This window comes from Podarcis vaucheri (genome assembly GCF_965113315.1).
Source record: "Podarcis vaucheri genome assembly, chromosome: Z".
NCBI lineage: Eukaryota > Metazoa > Chordata > Lepidosauria > Squamata > Lacertidae > Podarcis > Podarcis vaucheri.
In genome coordinates, this window is record NC_138758.1 from 37,652,362 (window position 1) to 37,670,495 (window position 18,134).

Sequence of the window (18,134 nt, forward strand, 5' to 3'; positions counted from 1 at the left end):
TGTTGTTTTTTCGGAAACGGGTCCAAGTGGCTCTTTTTGTCTTAAAGGTTGCAGACCCCTGCCCTAGGCCAACCCCAACCTCTCTCACCACCAAAGGAACACAAGTGAACAACACAAGCAACGCTGACACCAAACTCTACATACATTAAACATAATAGAAACACCGCCACCCGACCCCACCCCTATCCATCTCCCCTCTCTCCACCCCCTTCTTTTTTCTTTTTTCTTTTCTTCTCCCCCTAATGCCTCAACAAATGAAATGGATTTGTAAAAATGTTACATGGAAAAAAAAATACGAGGCACTACACTTCTGTAAAACAAGAAAATCCTGAATAAAATATATATTAAAAAAAAATGTGGGGAAAAACAAGCTCAGTCAATGAGTCGCCAGGGGGAGCAGGATCCCGCAAGGCCTGACGGAATCCATCAGGGTCCATCAGCCTCCACGCCGAGCCCAAATCGACTCACCACCTAAGCAGGGTGGGGGGCGGGAAGTCAATCCTGGCTTTCAGAGCATAGTAATCAGACCATGGCACCTCCATAGAGGGGGACATGATCACATCTATGCCTGTGCCAAAGATCAAATCCAGCGTGTAGCCTGCCTGATGTGTGTGGCCCAAAACAAACTGGGAGAGCCCTAGTGTCACCATGGAAGACACCAGGTCCAGAGCCTGTGAGAAAGGGGTGGCACTCTTGGCAGGGGTTGGGGGACGTGTCTGATTTTGCCAACTCTGCAATGGATCTGGAGGTCCAAATAATTTGATCCCAAGGGCTCCTCTGCCCAGAAATACACAGTGAGGCCAAGATGGACCCAACTAGGGTCAGTCCCTGACCTCCTTATAATTCTTGCTCAATGATGAGACCCGTATGAGTCTCAGCTCAGGTGGTTTTGACTTTGTGTCGTCCCAAAGGTACTCCGGAGAGAGGAGCTTTGAAGCCTTCTGGGAAAGGAAGTGCCTGTTCAGATGACTCTCCTCTTGCCAAACTGCCATGATGCCGTTGGCCTTGTCTGCCAATATGGTCATGTGGCAAGCCCTGGTGAACTCGTAGACATTCTTGACCAGGCCTCCAAAGGCCGCCCCACTATAGTAGAAGTCTCCTTCTTCCTCAGAGATGTAGGCCGTGGAAGCAGGTCTCCTCTCATATGGGAATGCTGTCCGAGAGGCCTTGTAGTAGCCTGGGTGGATCACGGCCACCATCTCCCCCAAGGTCTCTGGGCCCCACGGGTTATGAAACAACATGTCAATGTCCAGGCAGAAGAGATAGTCCACTTCTCGGTGGGCTGTATCTGAGATGTACCGGTTTATGGCCTCCATCCTGCGCATGGAGATTTCTTGCCAGTGGGCATATTTCTTTATAGGGATGAGGTGGAGGGTTCTCCCAGGCTGCAGGCGGACAACGGATATGTCTTTGGGGTTGTCTGTGAAGATGTAGTAGTTCACACGGTATCCCACCATGAAGTACTGTTCAGCTGACTCCAAAAAATGGCTCACAAATCGTATGTATCTGAGCAAACATTAAAGATATATATATTAAGAGCAATTGCTCAGGGCAGAGTTTTTAAAAAGCAGATTTTCAAGCTGCACTGCTGCTGGTCAGTGTATGCAGTATTGGGTGAGATGGATCAATGGTCTAATTTGGTATAAGGCTGCTTCCGAGGCTCCTAAGGCCCCATAAGGCAGGAGCAAAGTAGGCTAGAATCAGACCAGGGGTCAATGTGGCCTAGGGCTACCCATCCTGAAATGCAGCAGCTCCACAAAGCTATTAATCCTGGTTACGGGTAGGTAGCCATGTTGGTCTGCCGTAGTAAAAAAAAAATAAAAATAAAAAATCCTTCCAGTAGCACCTTAGAGACCAACTAAGTTTGTACAAACTTAGTTGGTCTCTAAGGTGCTACAGGAAGGATTTTTTAAAAATTTTGTTTCTATTAATCCTGATGGCTGTTCTCTCCCTCCACTGTTGGAGGCAGTAAATGTTTCTGAATATCACTTGGTGGAGAGTTACCTTTTAGGCTTGATCCAAGAGGGCTCATCCTATGTCCTTAAGCCCAGGGGTCTGTGCCAGGCACTCGTAACAAAGGCCTTTTATAACCAGAGTTGCTACAGCCCACATCATGTTTTAGATTTCGGCAAATGTGCAGACCTTCCCAACCCCTCCTGCCCTTTCTGCTTACTTTCCTACGGCGAAGGTAGTCATTCCAATGGTAAGGTTCAAAGGCTTGTAGATGCTGTCCAAGATTTCAGGGTTGAATGTCCCCTCCCAGACAATGGGGGCAAGCCACGGAGTCACGGTGAGCACATCAGAGCGCCTGAGGAAACCAGGAAAATAAAGCAATGCAATGTCAGAAGTGTTGATTGAGCAAATAGGATGCTACTGGTGATCAGATCTGTCAATTTCAGTTTCTTATTTTTCCTGAATATAAGTTCAGTTCTCCATGTTTCCATCTGTTGTTGTTTTTTAAAGTACAGTACTCCGGAAACTTCATTTTTCTGCAAGTTTCCCTGATACACACACATTTTTCATATGCAATTATGGCTAATATACATACACAGTTTTGCAAAGTCACTTTCCCTAATATAATGAATTTCTGTATGTTCTATTCACTAAAATATACATTTTCAAATGCACACTTTGTCCTAGTACAAACATTTTTTCTTTACACATTACTCAGCTGGAGAACAGCACTGCAAAAATTCGGAGAAGTGTGAACATGCTTGCGAGTTCAGGAAAAGTCATCCTGGACTTCTATAAGAGGTTACCTCAAATAGTATTAATTAGACAGGCCTCTGAAGCCAGAAATTTATTTTAATTAACCAGTAATTCATGAATTTATTTAACTACACAGCACCAAGTTAAACTGTGGAACTCACTTCCACAGGAGGCACTAACTTGGATTGGACAAATGCATCAAGGGCAAGGCAATCAATGGCTATTAGCCACAACAATATATCTGCTCTGCCTCCATGGTCAGAGGAAGAAAGGCTTCTGAATACGAGTTCTTGGAAACTGCAGGAGGTGAGATTGCTTGTGTGCTCAGATCCTGGTTGGGGTTTTTTGTTGGATTCTGTGGTTGGCCACTATGAGAACAGGATGCTGGACTTAGATGGGCCATTGGCCTGATCCAGCAGGGCTTTTCTTACATTCTTATTTACATTTAAATTTTTGTCTTATTTCAATTTTTATCACTGTTGAAACTTTTGTACAATGTCTACTGCTTTGTTGCATTTAAAAAACAACAACAAAGTAAATTTGTTAAAAGTTTTAATAAATAGAATATATGAATCGGGCCAGTCCTTTCTGGCACTTACGTCTGTTGCACAGACTTTGGCTGTGGATAAAAGAATCTGAAAAAGATAATAAATATTCATATATTAGAACAAATCTCCAGAAGAAAGAAGCAGCAATTTTAGGGAAGAAGCAAGTGGAAGAGAACTAACTGTGGGAAAAGCTGGTGTGAATTCTTCTCTCTGTACTGTAGTTTCAAAGCACTGTCCAAAAAAAGAGAGAGAAAGGGAAATTCAACTTTTATTTATTCATTTGTTTGTGTGCATGTGTCTTTTTTTAAAGGTGTATATTACTTAATTGGAAATAAAACCTCTAGGCAAGTTGCAAAAAGCAAACAAACATTAAAATTGTCAAGAAAAGGAAAGTTAAAAACAGGATTTATTTTTTTTAAAGATGCAAAGTGTTATGAAAACAGTTTGGCTAAAAACATACTTAAAACACAAGCCTACATGTTCTGTGAGGATAGATTTGTCTGAACAAAAATCTTTTCAGTAAAGAGTATAGTGAAGATGCCTACCTGACATAAATAGGCTGGGAGTTGCAAAGTAGAGGTGCTGCCACACTAACATACTGATTTCTTATAAGCGCAGAACAAGTATTATGCAGTGCCTGTGACAGTGGTATTTCCTCCTATTTTCAAAGCTCCTACAGGCTCAATTTGTTTGACACCTCACTCTTGCAACCAAAAATATAGAACTGAAGAGCGACAAGGTACTCCAAAGTTAATCTAGTCTAATTGCCTAGAGCAGTGGTTTTCAACCAGTGTGCTGTGGCACCCTGGGGTGCCTTGAATGATAGTCAGGGGTGCCACAGGCAACACTGGCCTCTGTCCCTCTTTCCTTCCCTCCCTCCCTCAATGCCCTCTCATCTCTGCCTTGCACAGCTGTTTGTTGCAGCTGCCCTGGCTACAAGCTCCCCAAGTCAATGGTGCCTCTGGGGCTGGCCAGGGGGTGCTGGTTGCCAGGAGCTGAAGTGGCCTCAGAGTAAGCAAGCAAATGGGCAAGGGACCGCAGCCAGCCAGTCCACCAGCCCTTGCTGTTGGGAATAGGCAGACAAGTCCCAGGCCACTTTGGTGCAGTGTGAGAAGTCACATCTTTTCAGAGGAAGCTCAGAGGCTGCAGAGACGGCTGCCTGGAGGACTCCCAAGGAGAGGGGAGAGGAGAGGAGGCTGAAGGAACACTCCACAAGGGAGAGTGTTCGAAAAGGGGCGAGGGGCTGCCAGCTCTGCAGGCAGGGGGTGACATAACTGGGCTCCTGAGCCCCACAGGGGTGTCACAGAAAGAATGCAGTTGGTCAAGGAAGCCGTGGACTCAAAACGGTTGAAAACTTCTGCCCTAGAATGCAGGGACCATGGCTAATCACATAGCATTGGATGGAGTATTAAGGCTCTGCAGTTTAGCCCCCAAATCTCACTATGGTACTTACAAGAGATCTGGGCATGGAAGATAATATGGAAGGTAGTGGGTCGGTCCTTTCCCAATCAAAACCCTGGGGACAAAAAAAAAAGCAGTTAAAAGAGGCATAAAGGTTGTGCAGGACTTGAGAAATGTTATCAGGATGGGGGCATCTGCAAGGAAATGAACAATAAAATGGTATTGTTGGACTTGGCATGGTGGAGTTGGCAGGCTGTACTTTTATCCAATCCTCATATTTACATGGTGAGAATGGATTAGGTACTGATTAGTATTACAAGTGAAAAATACTGAATTTAATTCAGAATTATTTTTGTGTTCTGTGTTTACAAGACGCAATAAGAATTTAGCATAGGAGGCGATTTTCCTCAAAGCATGGTAACCGGCCTCATAGAGGACCATTGTTCCAGCTAGCTCAATGTTGTATACATTGGCTGGCAGCATTTATTCTGTGGCTTCCAGCAACTGGTACTCAGAAGCATGAAGGTAAAGCATAGGCATCATGGCTAGTAGCCACTGAGAGCTTTCTCCTCCATGAATTTGTCTAATCCTCTTCAAAGCCATCCAAGTTGGTGGCTGCTGTGAACAGGATATTCAGCAAAAGAGACTCACCCGATAAAAAAGAAGATGGTGATAAAGGTGAGTGCAAGGATAGATAAGATAAGTTTCTGAAGTTTCATGTTTCCTGGGTTTGAACAAAAGAAGAATTAAGGATATCCAAAGTCCAGATGTTTTGTAGGTTTCACCTAGGGAAGTAATGAAAGTAACATTAGAGGTGTGTCATAAGAATTCTAAGGTCTCAAATATAAAATAAATGTTTGTACATGTATAAGGCAAACACATACATAACTATATAAACCACGTGTCTAAAATAGTACAGGAGAGCAATCCTGTAGCCATTTTGACTCTCGCAGTGACCTCAAATATTCCTCTGCAGTAAGGAAGGAAAATGGGTGTCAGGGAACTGCCATCGGAGCCAGAGGGAGAGGGGGGGCTCCAGAGGGATTCCGGAGAGCGTCCCGGGAGGGAGAGAAGCAGCACATCTTCTGGGAAAGGAAATCAGCGTAGCACCAGTGGAGAAGGGGGGCAGATGGGGGAATCGGCGAGGTGGCTCCAAGACTCTTCGCCGGGAACCGGTGGGGAGAGCACGGGTCCTCCGATGCCCACACCCTCCCTGCGCAGAAGGCTTCCACTCAGGGAAGCTAGGCGGAGACTAAGCGTCAAAGAGCTTCTTTGCTGGAAGAAGTTTAAGAAACGCCCACTAACGGATTCTGCCAGCGATTGAGACAGTCACGGGTGCATGGCTGTCCAGACAGAAAGGGTTCATTCAGGCAACCAGCCAAGGGTGACGTTGATTTACACACAAGCAACCCCTAGAACCATTACAGCAATCCGTTAGTCCCTGACGTTGCTTGTGCGTAGCCCCGGAGAGGCAGCAAGATGAGCCAAACAGGAACAGCCGAAGAGATGGAGCAGCCAGCTGCGGTGTGGAGTCTGGTCGAGAGGAACTGAGAGCACGTAGCTATCCTGACGGCACGGCTGGAGGAAAGATGGACTCAGGATGCACAGGTCAGAGCCACCCCCATCGCAAGGAAGGTACTGGGGCTGGTACACAAATTTGGGGGGAAGCCCCAAGACTACAATGCTTTTCGAACAGAAGTGCAGTACGCTTTGGAGCTGCAGAAAAATGACTTTGCTGACGACGGGGAGAGGGTGGCTTACATTGTGGGGCATCTGCAGGATGAGGCGAGAGAATGGATCAGGCCCCTAATGTCGACGCAAAATGATGCCTTGAAGGACCTTAATAAATTCCTTCAGGGAATGGACGCGATGTTCTCCAGCGATGTGGGGCAAAGCGTGACACGGCGGGAACTGATGGGTTGCAAGCAGGGGAGCCAGTCCGTCAGAAGCTACTGGTCGTGTTTTGCAATGTTAGTACACCGGCTCGGGTGGGATCTGGACTCTGAACGGATACAAAAGTTGTTTGAGGCGGGTCTTTCCCCCGAAGTGAAAGACGAGTTGTCCCGAGCGCCCCGCCCACAGTCGATGGATGAGCTCACAAAGGCGGTGCTCGCGATAGGCGTACACCTAGAAGCGCGGGCTCAGGAGAAGCGGGAAATGAGAGGAGAACGTTTCCATGACTACCGCATTCCTGAGATACCGAGGGAGCCTCCCCAGGCGGCAGAGCCAATGGAAATTGATCGCGTGCGCGCACACGAGGTTTCAAACTCCCGTGAAGGTCGTAAAAGGGAGGGAAAGGACTGGAAAACTACCAAGAAGTGTTTCCTCTGTGAACGACCAGGACATTTTGCTAAGGTCTGCCCTCAAAGGAAAGCCTGGCAAGGATGATGGGGGCAGCAGGCCACAACGAGAAGGGGGAGGAAGAGTTGGCGCAGGGAAACGACAATGCCTGGCTGCAACCAGCAGGGGCAGCAGCCAGGCCAGCAACCAATAGAAGTGCCCCAGCCTGACCCCCCCAAGGCAGCTATAGCCATAGAAGTGGTGCTAGAACTCCCGAATGGGCACCCTGTCAATAATAATATAATAATAATAATTTATTATTTATACCCCGCCCATCTGGCTGGGCTTCCCCAGCCACTCTGGGCGGCTTCCAAAAGAATATTAAAATACTATAATACATCAAACATTAAAAGCTTCCCGAAACAGGGCTGCCTTCAGATGTCTTCTAAAAGCCTGGTAGTTGTTGTTCTCTTTGACATCTGATGGGAGGGCGTTCCACAGGTTAAGGGACTGCTGGATTCGGGCAGCTCGTGTAATTTCTTCAGCAGAGACTTTGCTCTGGAGCACCAACTCCACCTGTTGCCTCTGGATTTTCCCTTGCAGGTGACAACCATTGATGACAGGGAACTTCTGGGAGGGGAAGTGACACACCAGACCCCGCCAATGCGAATGAGGGTTTCCAGGCACACGGAGACCATTGCCTTTCACGTGGCCACACTGGCAGGACCCCCAATAATACTGGGAATGAGCTGGCTGGCACTGCATGATCCAGTAGTGTCATGGCATCAGCGGTCAGTCACCTTTGGGTCAGCTTACTGCTTAGGACACTGTCTGGGAGGGGAGAACCCAAGAATGACAGTAGCCAGGGTTGCTGGGCTGGCCGTGGAACAACAAGGGCAGGTGCCACTGCAATATGCTGATTCGAAGGAGGTCTTCAGCGAGAGGGTGGCAGATAGACTACCTCCCCACAGGCCCTTTGACTGCCAAATCAACCTACTCCCAGGGGCTCAGTTGCCGGTGGGTAAGCTGTACGCCATGTCAGACCAGGAGATGCAGGAGTTGTGGCAGTTTATTGATAAGAACCTGAAGAGGGGGTTCATAAGGGAATCAAAGGCGGTGGGGGGCAGTCCAGTGTTCTTTGTAGACAAAAAGGGGACCTATCAGCCCAGGTTGGTCGTAGATTATAGGGCCTTGAACCTGGTGTCTGAACCCGTGACCTTCCCAATGCCAAGGATTGATGACATTTTAACCCGGGTGAGGCAGGGGAAGATTTTTACCAAGCTGGACCTCAGGGGGGCATACAATTTAATTAGGGTAAGGGAGGGGGACGAATGGAAAACTACCATGTTCACCCCCCTGGGGGCCTTTGAGTACTTAGTTATGCCATTTGGATTACAATCGGGCTCCGCCTGTTTTCAAGGATTCATGCACCAGGTGTTGGGGCCCCTGCTGTACAAGAATTGTGAAGCCTTTTTGGATGACGTCTTAATCTACTCGGACAATGAGAAGCAACACGTCAGAGACGTCAGGGAAGTGCTACAGAGACTGCAGAAGCATCAGTTGTGGGTCAAGCTGGAAAAATGCCAATTTCACGCCAGGGAGGTCGAGTTTCTAGGGTACAAGTTGTCAGACAAGGGCCTAGCTATGGACCCAGGCAAGGTGAAGGCAGTGCTGGAATGGAAAGCCCCCAAAACCCGGAAATATGTGCAAAGGTTCTTAGGCTTCAGCAACTTCTACAGGAAGTTCATAAAGAACTTCGCTCACTTGGTAGCGCCCATAACAGATTGTCTCAGTAGCAAAAAGAAGTTCGCGTGGACAGAAAGTGCCCAGCAATCCTTTGAAATGCTGAAGAAGGCATTCGCTTCGGAAGAGCAGCTCCTGCACGTTGATCTGGAGAAGCCCATGAGACTGGAGACGGACGTGTCCGACCGAGCTGTGGGAGCAGTCCTTTTGCAGCCCGGGGCCAAGCAGGACTGGAGGCCGTGTGCCTTTTTCTCAAGGAAGCTGAGCAAGTCAGAGCAAAACTACACAGTGTATGACCGCGAACTGCTTGCGATCTACGTGGCGTTTCGACAATGGAGACATCTGTTGATAGGGGCAAGGCACAAGATCCAGGTTTGTACTGACCACAAGAACTTGGAATACTGGCGGACCGTGCGAGTGCTCAACCAGAGACAGGTTTGATGGGCCCAGGAGTTCGCCAAGTTTTCCTTCAAGATCAGATACGTGCCGGGAGTGGAAAAGGTAAGAGCAGATGCTCTCTCCCGGAAACCGGAATACTTGGAGGGAGAGGGACCACCGGAAACCCAACACGTGTTTCCCGAGGACTGATGGGTGTGTGGGGGAACGTTGGTTGGGAAACGAGAACTGGCAGGGCTTACCAGAGACGACGCGTTCGCTCAAGCAAAAATCAGGGAACTCTGAGACGGAAGGGTAGACCATGGAGGGTTTGAGGAAAAGGAAGTGGTACTGTACTATAAGGGGGCACTGTATGTACCGGGGGAGACCTTGAGGGGGAAGGTACTTAAACAGCTCCATGACAACCCAAAGTGCCCATGCTGCTCGTCACCAGGCAGTTCTGGTGGCCAAAGGTGAGGGAAGACGTACGGGAATATGTACGGGGGTGCGACCGATGCCAGAGGGCAAAGGGAGAGAGGGCTGCCCCCGCAGGGTTACTGGAACCCTTACCTACGCTGGGAAGGCCCTGGAAGGTGGTGTCCATTGATTTTATGACAGATTTGCCCAAGTCAAGGGGGAAGACAGCAGTCATGGTAGTAGTCGATCTACTGACAAAAATGTGCCATTTCATAGCTTGCTCGCACGCGGTGACAGCAGAGGAGACAGCCCGGTTGTTTGTGGATCACATTTTCAGACTGCAAGTGGCTCCTTCGAGGGTAATCTCGGACCGCGGGAAACAATTTACTTCCAGGTTCTGGAGGAGGCTCATGAGCTTGCTACAGGTCGAGGTGAGCTTTTCAACGGCCAGACACCCCAAAACCAACAGGCAAGCAGAGAGAGCGAACAGTATACTCCAACAATACCTACGCTGCTACGTCAGCGAGAGACAGAACAATTGGGTAGAGAAATTAGCTTTGGCTGAATTTGCGTACAATAACACGGAACACGTGTCCACGGGAATGAGCCCGTTCATGGCCAATTATGGGTGTCACCCCAGGGCCTTCCCGGGAAGGGGGGAGGAAGCATGGAGTGTACCTGCGGCTGAGCAGTTTGTAGAAGAAATGGAGGCCTTGCACCAACAACTCAAGATGAACTTGGAGCAGGCCAAGGAAGTTTACAAAAGGCAGGCGGACAAGCACCGTAGGGAGGGGGAGGCCATACGGGTAGGAGACCGGGTGTGGTTGTCAACCCAAGGGTTACCCCTAAAGGGAGGGTGCAAGAAGTTGCAGCCGAGGCGGCTGGGGCCTTTTGCGGTAGCACAGCAGGTGAACCCAGTGGCGTTCAAACTCAAGTTGCCAGACAGCATGAAGATACATCCGGTGTTCCATAGGTCACTACTCACACCGTACAGGGAAGGGCGAGAGTTTCCGGGGCGCGTGGGAGGAATCACCACCCACCCGAGGGTAGAGGAGAGGGAACACCGCAACCAAGCCACGGAAATCCTTGATTCAAGGTGGTGATGTCGGCAGGTGGAGTACTTGGTAGCTTCGAAGGGAGAACCCAGGTCAGAAAACACGTGGGTTCCCGCTGAATCAATCAATGATGGGTATCTGGTGGAAGAATTCCACAGTTTGTTCCCGGATAAGCCAAAACCACTAGCGAGATTCTGGGAGGAAGAATTTGGAACCACAGACGACGAAGGGGACTTTGAACCACAGACGACGAAGGGGACTTTGTGGGTTTTTCTGCCTCCGGAGAGGAGGGAGGTGGGGTATCAGAGGGAGAAGAATCAGACTGGGAGGCCCACTGTGCGGGGAGAGATCGGAGCGGGTGGGAGGCTGGTTTTGGATCCTCAGAGGATGGTGACAGCTCCTTCAGGGGATTCCCCGCGTCGTTGGCTGAGGAAAGAGACAAGGTTGTATCAGAAAATCACGCAGGGGGCGGAGGGGGTCCTTGGGAGGAGGTTGATGTCAGGGAACTGCCATCAGAGCCAGAGGGAGAGGGAGGGCTCCAGAGGGATTCCGGAGAGCGTCCCGGGAGGGAGAGAAGCAGCACATCTTCTGGGGAAGGAAATCAGCGTAACACCAGTGGAGAAGGGGGGCAGATGGGGGAATCGGCGAGGTGGCTCGAGTGGTGGAGTGGGGAGAGCACGGGTCCTCCGATGCCCACACCCTCCCTATGCAGAAGGCTTCCGCGCAGGGAAGCTAGGTGGAGACTAAGCGTCAAAGAGCTTCTTTGCTGGAAGAAGTTCAAGAAACGCCCACTGACGGATTCTGCCAGCGATTGAGACAGTCACGGGCGTGTGGCTGTCGAGACAGAAAGGGTTCATTCAGGCAACCAGCCAAGGTTGGCGTTGATTTACACACAAGCAACCCCTAGAACCATTACAGTGGGGAAAGCCTTTCCATTCTCTTTTTGCTTACAAAGCCTGTATTAAAGTAATAACAATAATAAAAATAAAAATAAAAATAAATAAACAAACCTTTTAAACCTTCCCGGTTTAAAAACTGGGCCCAGGGCAGCTAACAGCAAATATAAAACATTGATTAAAATGCGACTTAAAAATAGCATAAAATACAACATAAAATGCAGCATCAATATCAATAAAATTCAAAAATTCAGGGGTCATTTTGTGGGGGAAACAAAAAACTAAATTATTAACCATCACAAAAGAATGGCCAGACTGCTCTGGTAATGAAGTCAGTGACCATTATGAGGTATCCTGGCAAACAGGATTTTTGCTGTAGACCACCTCCTTCTGTGATGTATGTATGATGTTTTAGGGGGGTGGTCTTGGGCGACAGGGTGGGCAATTTAAAGAGTTTACATAAGGGCTTGCACACCATTGTTCTGGGTTCTCCTGTGTGTGGTGAGTGGGGACCCTGTTGCAATAGTACTTTTCTTTTGCAATAAAGATCAGGCTTACTAGCCGCTTTGCTTCTTAATATACTCTGGTTGGCCTCTGTTATTTTCTCCTACTGATAGGGAATCCACTTAAGGACTCTTAAGGCTTTAGGATACCCTGTAAGGGGAAAGGAGCAGTTTTTTCTTATAACAGTTGGGAAAGTCTCTCTCCCAGTTCCACTTCCAGATCAATATAAAAGGAATCCAAGGAATCATTCTTACTAACTGCCTGTTGGTTATCTAACTCGCAGTGGTAGAGCATCTGCCTTGCAAGCTTCAGGTTTGATCCCCAAAGGCAACTCCAGGCAGGGCTGGGAGAGAACCCAGCCAGAAATCCTGAACTGCTGCCAGTCAGTGTAGGCTATATTGAGCTGCATGGGACAGCGATCTGGCTCTGTATAAAGCAGCTTCCTATGTTCTCCACATGCTTTCATCCAGCTGAAGGAATCAGAGGGTCCCAGCCTACAACCCTGGAGAGGCAGCTATATTCATGCTAGGGAACGTAGAAAGTGTGTTGAGCAACAAAATTGCTGGAGGGCATTAGATGAAGGCCAAATCTTCAGTCAGGGCGGGTATCAGCTTTGAAATAAACACTGCACCTCAATGAACTGTGTGTGCAGATGTGATGCTTTACTTCCTGTTGCACTATGGAACTTATGAGAAAATATGAAGCGAGATTAGATTTCCTGACTCTTGTGTATATTTGGTTTGTCTGTGTGTGTTTGCATCTCTCTTTATAGATTTTTGCACACAGCAGCCCATAAAATCCTCCCGCTTTCTTTTTTTACTGAGCTGCTCTCTGCTGGGAGGCATTTGCAGCAAGGAAAAGGGCATATGAGCACTGAGAAGCCTCTCTCTACCCCCATTTCCACTGTTTGGCTTAAAAGGCAGCCATGGGAGGAAGCTTTAAAAGGAAAATTATCCCACGTAAAAAGGTAAAGGCAAAGGACCCCCGGACGGTTAAGTTCAGCAGGACTAAACAGCTTCGGGTGCAACAGGACACCATGACAAGTGCAAGAGCGCACAGAAACACCATTTACCTTCTCACCACAGCAGTACCTATTTGTCTACTTGCACTGGCATGCTTTCAAACCGATAGGCTGGCAGAAGCTGGGGCAGAGCAAAAGGAGCTCACTCCGTCATCCGATCGGTAAGCCTAAGAGTCCTGGTGGTTTACACCACAGTGCCTCCTGCATCCCCTCTTTTTACCTTTACCTCCCACCTTTTACCACTCCTTCTTCATAGCTCAGAGATTCAAGAGAGCTGAGAAGTTACTTCATCTCACCCCCTTCTAAAAAAACCCCCATGGAATGATGAAACACCTCTCTAGAGTACTTAGCCTGGTGCTTAAAAGTTGATTTGAAATAGTTGGAATATTTATTTTGAAGTTTAAACAGCAGCAACTACTTAACCATCCATTTTATTTTGTTGAACTCTTAATTTAAAATAGGCATTAATGAGGGAAAAGGCTGCCTGCTTTTCTGCCGCCTTGTTGGAGCCATTCAACGTTTTTTATATCCCTCTGGTTGGGCGTGTGTTATAGAAAGATTATTGCTGGCTGTTCATCCTGTTGGCTGGACACTGCAGCGTTTTATCTTTCCTGCCTCAGACCCTAACATTTCCGATACCAAGGCCTAACTCCAAAGTCTAGGAAAAGATTTGCTTACCAGAAAGAAGGAAATCAGCGAAGAGACTGTGAACTCGGTGGCAGCTCCCTGGAGCAAGGCAGTCAAGATGACCTCAGCATTTAAGGTGTGTTTACAGCTGAAAATTCAGGCTTCTTTCTTCTGATCCCTGTGTTCGTATTTATGGCCAGTGGTGCCTCTGGTTCCTTGCCGGAAGCCGATATGGTACAGACCACATCCTTTTGTTGTGTGGTGAACCAGCAGGAAAATTTCGAAAGGCAGTATCTCACATGGCTTGAGTTTCCCCCCCTCCCATTCCTTAGCCACCCCCTTCATGCATTAGTCATTTCCCATAAATGATGTCTGCCTATCTACCCTAGGAAACATTCTACTTCATTAGCTTGCAGCTAGGCTGTTATGAGTTCTGCTTTTTCCTGGCATGCCTTGTGAGAGGCTAATGGATGAATTCTTGTCCAGAAATGCACTTAGAGCTTTCTGTGAAAACAGCCACTTCCCTTGTGCTGTGACTATTGCCTAGATTTCTGCTTTTACTTTCGTTTCATTTCTCTCTACTGTATATTTTGTTGCATCTATATTTTCAGCCCAGCCCAAAAGGTTCAGGTCCGTAAAAAAAGTTGACAATTGGCTGCCCACTTACCGCCAAGCCAGATTTAAGGTTCCTGTGTTAATTTACAAAGCACTGAACCACTTAGGTCCATGGTACCTCAGAGACCACCTGAACCCTTAAATCCTAGCTCAGTCACTGCAGGAACATAGGTGGTTCCACGAATTAACTGGTGAGGCTCATTTGACAAGAAAACCAGCCTTAGATGTCAATGGCCCAGTCAACAGATTTAGCGGGCACCTTCTGTGCCACCTTTTAAACGCCTGCTGATAACTCTGTTTCGCCAGGCCTACGCAGACAACTAAGAAAATATCCTTCCACAATACAGTGGTACCTCTGGTTACGTACTTAATTCGTTCCAGAGGTCCTTTCTTAACCTGAAACTGTTCTTAACCTGAAGCACCTCTTTAGCTAATGGGGCCTCCTGCTGCCGCTGCCGCGCGATTTCTGTTCTCAACCTGAAGCAAAGTTCTTAACCCGAGGTACTATTTCTGGGTTAGCGGAGTCTGTAACCTGAAGCGTATGTAACCCGAGGTACCACTGTAGTTCATTGGCTTTTAGTGTGTGGTTTTATGTTTTTATTGTTGTAAACTGTATTGATACATTTTAATAACATAACAGTACATACATATTTATATAATTAATTAATTGATTGATTAATTAATTATATAAAATCCCCAGAGGGCAGGAGGGAGCAGCAAACCCCTTGAGCTGTTGATTTGCTGCAGGGACAATTTATAAGTTGGGTTTCTTTGTGATAGGCTGTTCTTATCAAGGGAGATGGGAATGAGATATTGGGAAAGGAATTACTGAAACCCATGGAGTTGGACTCGCCAGGCAGGTTCAGCAGGAATTTCTTTTAGTCTTAATGAAACTATTTTTTATTCAACATTTCCTTATGCAATACCTTACTGTGGAAAAACAGGGTCATAGAGCGTGAGCTATGGATGAGGAGGGAATCGGTTCCAGCCCTCATTTAAAGGGTAACATATCTAATCTGCACTTTCTGAAACAACGTATAAACCAATACTGTATACAAAATTGTGCATACTAGGGAAAACTGCTCTGCAAAATTGTGCATATTAGGGGAAATTCCATAAAAGAACGTGTATATTAGGAAAAGAATTGCACTAGAATGCTTATGAACTTTCATGGGTTTAAAATAATAATTTCAAACTTATGTAGAAATGTGGAGAACTGAATTTAATATTAGAAAAATGAGAAACTGAGAGAAACTGATTGATTTGCCCATCCCTATGAAGGCTTCTTCTCTTCACTCTGTGTACTTCCATGAGCAGGAAAGAGGTGATGAAACTGGAGAAAAACCTCAACAGAAAAACACAAATCCTCTTCCACTTAATTCACATTTCCCAAAACAACTCATGAAATGAAACTTGTCTCTCCTTCCAAATCCACTCTTTTCCAATGCAGTTCTCCAACCAAATAACATGTACTAAAATGTGTATATCAGGGGAAAGTGTGCATAAGGACTGTTGGGCAAAAAGATACCTGCATTGCAGAGGGGGTTGGACTAGATGATCCTCAGGGTCCCTTCCAGCTCTGCAATTCTATGGTATTGGTGAAAATGACACAGAAAAATATACTCTAGTAATTATTCAGGCCCATTAATTTCAATGGGTCTACAATGAGTAAGACTTACTTGGACAGAATCCTGAGTATATTCGACAAAACTGTGTTAACAAATGTAGTATATATGGAGAAACATGGACTAAAATGCTGACAAGTTTTCAGGAGGACTTTTAATTTTATGATTCTTTTTTTTCTTTTTTTTTTTTTGATGCTGAGAGAATTAGATTCCAAGCTTGCAAAAATGTGAAAATGACAGAGTCATCCATCCCTAGTAGACCCAGACATGCAGTCTGAGCTGATGTAAAGCAGCCTCTTTGTTCCTCTGGGAACCCTTCTGAGGTGTTGTCAAGAGTTTCAACTGATTGACAGTTGATTCAAATTCCCATTTGCAATTCCTCACCAGTTAACCCAGGGTGTTAGAAAACAAGGACGCCTTGATTGCTAAATAATATATTTACTCAAGTGGGTGGGGGTGGATAGATTGCTTACAGAGGGAGAAATGAGAACACGTGAAGGCGTCTATTGCTTACACAGAGAGAAATGAGAACACGTGACGGTGTCTATTGCTTACACAGAGAGAAATGAGAACGCATGAAGGCAGAAGAGTGTGGCAGATTCATGCGTAGAGCTGCTTGATCTTCTGCACTGACTTCTTCCACCAGTCTGTCCAGTGCTGGGCCTTCATTAGAAGGGCTGTCTTCTCCTTTTTAATCCTGGCAAATTCCACCTCCAACAGTTCCTTGAATCCCTGTGTGAGCAACACAACCCCAGAAAATGCAAAATAAGGACCAAAGAAATCCATATTTGCCTTTGGAAGCCTTGAAAGTCGCCACTGGAGAGGGAGTGGGGGAAACGGCATGGGAGGGGTGTTTCTGGGACAAAGGTGAAACAGTCAGGTTCCCTTGGCATTTTTACTATTGGATGCTGGGTGTTGTTTATGCAGTCTTGTTATATGTATAGTACTGAAATGTGTTTTTGGTATGTTGTAATGTTTGCTATTGTGGTGTTTTGTTATGCTATTCTGTAAGCTGCTTTAAGCACGCTTGAAGAGTGGCATGATGTCAAGGTCAGTAAGGCAAGACACTGGTGAGTATGCCTTGGGGGAAGCAGGGCTGGAGTCTGACTCGGGAGAAGGGGGCAGTAGTCTGTGGTGACCCGTACTAGCCAGAATGCAAGAAATAGAGGCAGGGGAAGCTTTAGAGCTGGAGGAAGAGGCAGCCCAGGAAAGTGAAAGGTTGGGTGCTTCCCCTCCCTCCCCTGCACCACTGCCTCCCAGAACCAGGAGAGAACTGAAGCAGGAAGAGCAAAAGCAGCTTCCACACAGGTGTGGTCTCCAGCTATATGTGCACAACCCATCAAGGGAAGGTACATAAACTGGGGGGGGGGGAGTGTTCTGCAGATGCTGCAACTGCTCCATTGAGCACAAAACCTGGGAATAGCTGCCCAGATGCTAGACTGGTGTGCATAGGTCTCCAGAGCTGTAGAAGCAACTGTTATTGTTATCTATGACAATAAATAAAGAATTAACTCTTTGTCATGTGCATTCCTTTGGCTGGGAAATGTCCTTGCCACATGCAAATAAAAGGAAGGAAGGAAGGAATCTATCTTTCTGTACTCACACCTAGGGTGACTGAAGGATGGAGTTTAAAAAAACACAAAACTCCCCCTAATTTCCATTAATGATTATGCACTCAGATTCCAGAGATGGAGCCCACTCAAGAGTTGTTGGCATCTATCTGTCTCAAGAGACAATAGAGTGCACCTCCAGGGCTGAAGTCAAACCACTGAAGAATTACAGCACCTGCTGTGGCCACAGAGACCAGTAACTCATAACTGCTGCCTCCTCCATTGTTTTTGCTGTGTTAGCAGCACCAAAATTACCTATCCTGAGCACAAGCCTAGGCAGTGTGTATGGAGGTCCTGAGCTGCCCAGATGACAAGACACCCCCCCCCCTTGGCCTAGCTGATGTGGTCCAAAGGACAGCAGACGAATATATTTGATACCAGCTTGGGGGCAGGAGTTTCCAGAAGGAGGTGTATAAGGCGCCATCTGACCGTCTTAGGGACTTCACTCTGGATTTGTGTAGGGTTTACTTCTTAGCCTTTTCTTCTCCTAAACATGTTCCGCAAGGCAATGGGTTCACATTCTTCCTTGGGATTTATTCCCAAAGCCTTTTACACAAATGGGTACATGCAACTACCGATTTGTGCGGTGGTTACATTCCTGACCCCCGCCTGCTCTGTCTCATTCTGCCACTGCCCCATTCTTCCACCTTTTCTGACCACTTCCAGGTTGCTGTGCTATGAGTGCGCAGTCGTGCATCAATTAGACAC

At 47.0% G+C, this 18,134-nt stretch overlaps 2 protein-coding genes and 1 long non-coding RNA gene across 3 annotated transcripts in view; 1 reads left to right on the forward strand and 2 right to left on the reverse strand.

Moving 5' to 3' along the window:
• Positions 1–371: 371 nt before the first annotated feature.
• Positions 372–13,762, reverse strand: GBGT1 (globoside alpha-1,3-N-acetylgalactosaminyltransferase 1 (FORS blood group)). The gene is made up of 7 exons (XM_082207868.1): positions 13,628–13,762; positions 5,310–5,443; positions 4,711–4,773; positions 3,438–3,488; positions 3,309–3,344; positions 2,174–2,308; positions 372–1,506 (listed from the first exon to the last, which is right to left on the reverse strand). The coding sequence occupies exons 2-7, from the start codon at positions 5,375–5,377 to the stop codon at positions 822–824; spliced, it is 1,038 nt and encodes a 345-aa protein (XP_082063994.1). The 5' UTR covers positions 5,378–5,443; positions 13,628–13,762; the 3' UTR covers positions 372–821.
• LOC309523773 lies at positions 11,637–16,470 on the forward strand. The gene is made up of 3 exons (XR_014215606.1): positions 11,637–13,110; positions 13,570–16,356; positions 16,398–16,470. It is a non-coding gene; the product is annotated as an uncharacterized lncRNA (long non-coding RNA).
• CCDC180 (coiled-coil domain containing 180) overlaps positions 16,235–18,134 on the reverse strand; it is a 55,665-nt gene continuing 53,765 nt past the window's right edge. Inside the window, exon 38 of the mRNA XM_082207795.1 lies at positions 16,235–16,548. Within this exon, the coding sequence (XP_082063921.1) occupies positions 16,417–16,548 (132 nt within the window). The 3' untranslated portion in view covers positions 16,235–16,416. The remainder of the gene's footprint in view (positions 16,549–18,134) is intronic.

Bases quoted from the DNA above. Each gene is read 5' to 3' on its own strand.
- GBGT1 (XM_082207868.1), bottom strand. From the start codon at position 5,377: ATGAAACTTCAGAAACTTATCTTATCTATCCTTGCACTCACCTTTATC. The intron at 3,489-4,710 runs GTAAGTACCATA...TTTTTTGGACAG, and splicing joins CTTCCATGCCCAGATCTCTT to TGCTTTGAAACTACAGTACA. The intron at 1,507-2,173 runs GTAAGCAGAAAG...ATGTTTGCTCAG, and splicing joins ACTACCTTCGCCGTAGGAAA to ATACATACGATTTGTGAGCC.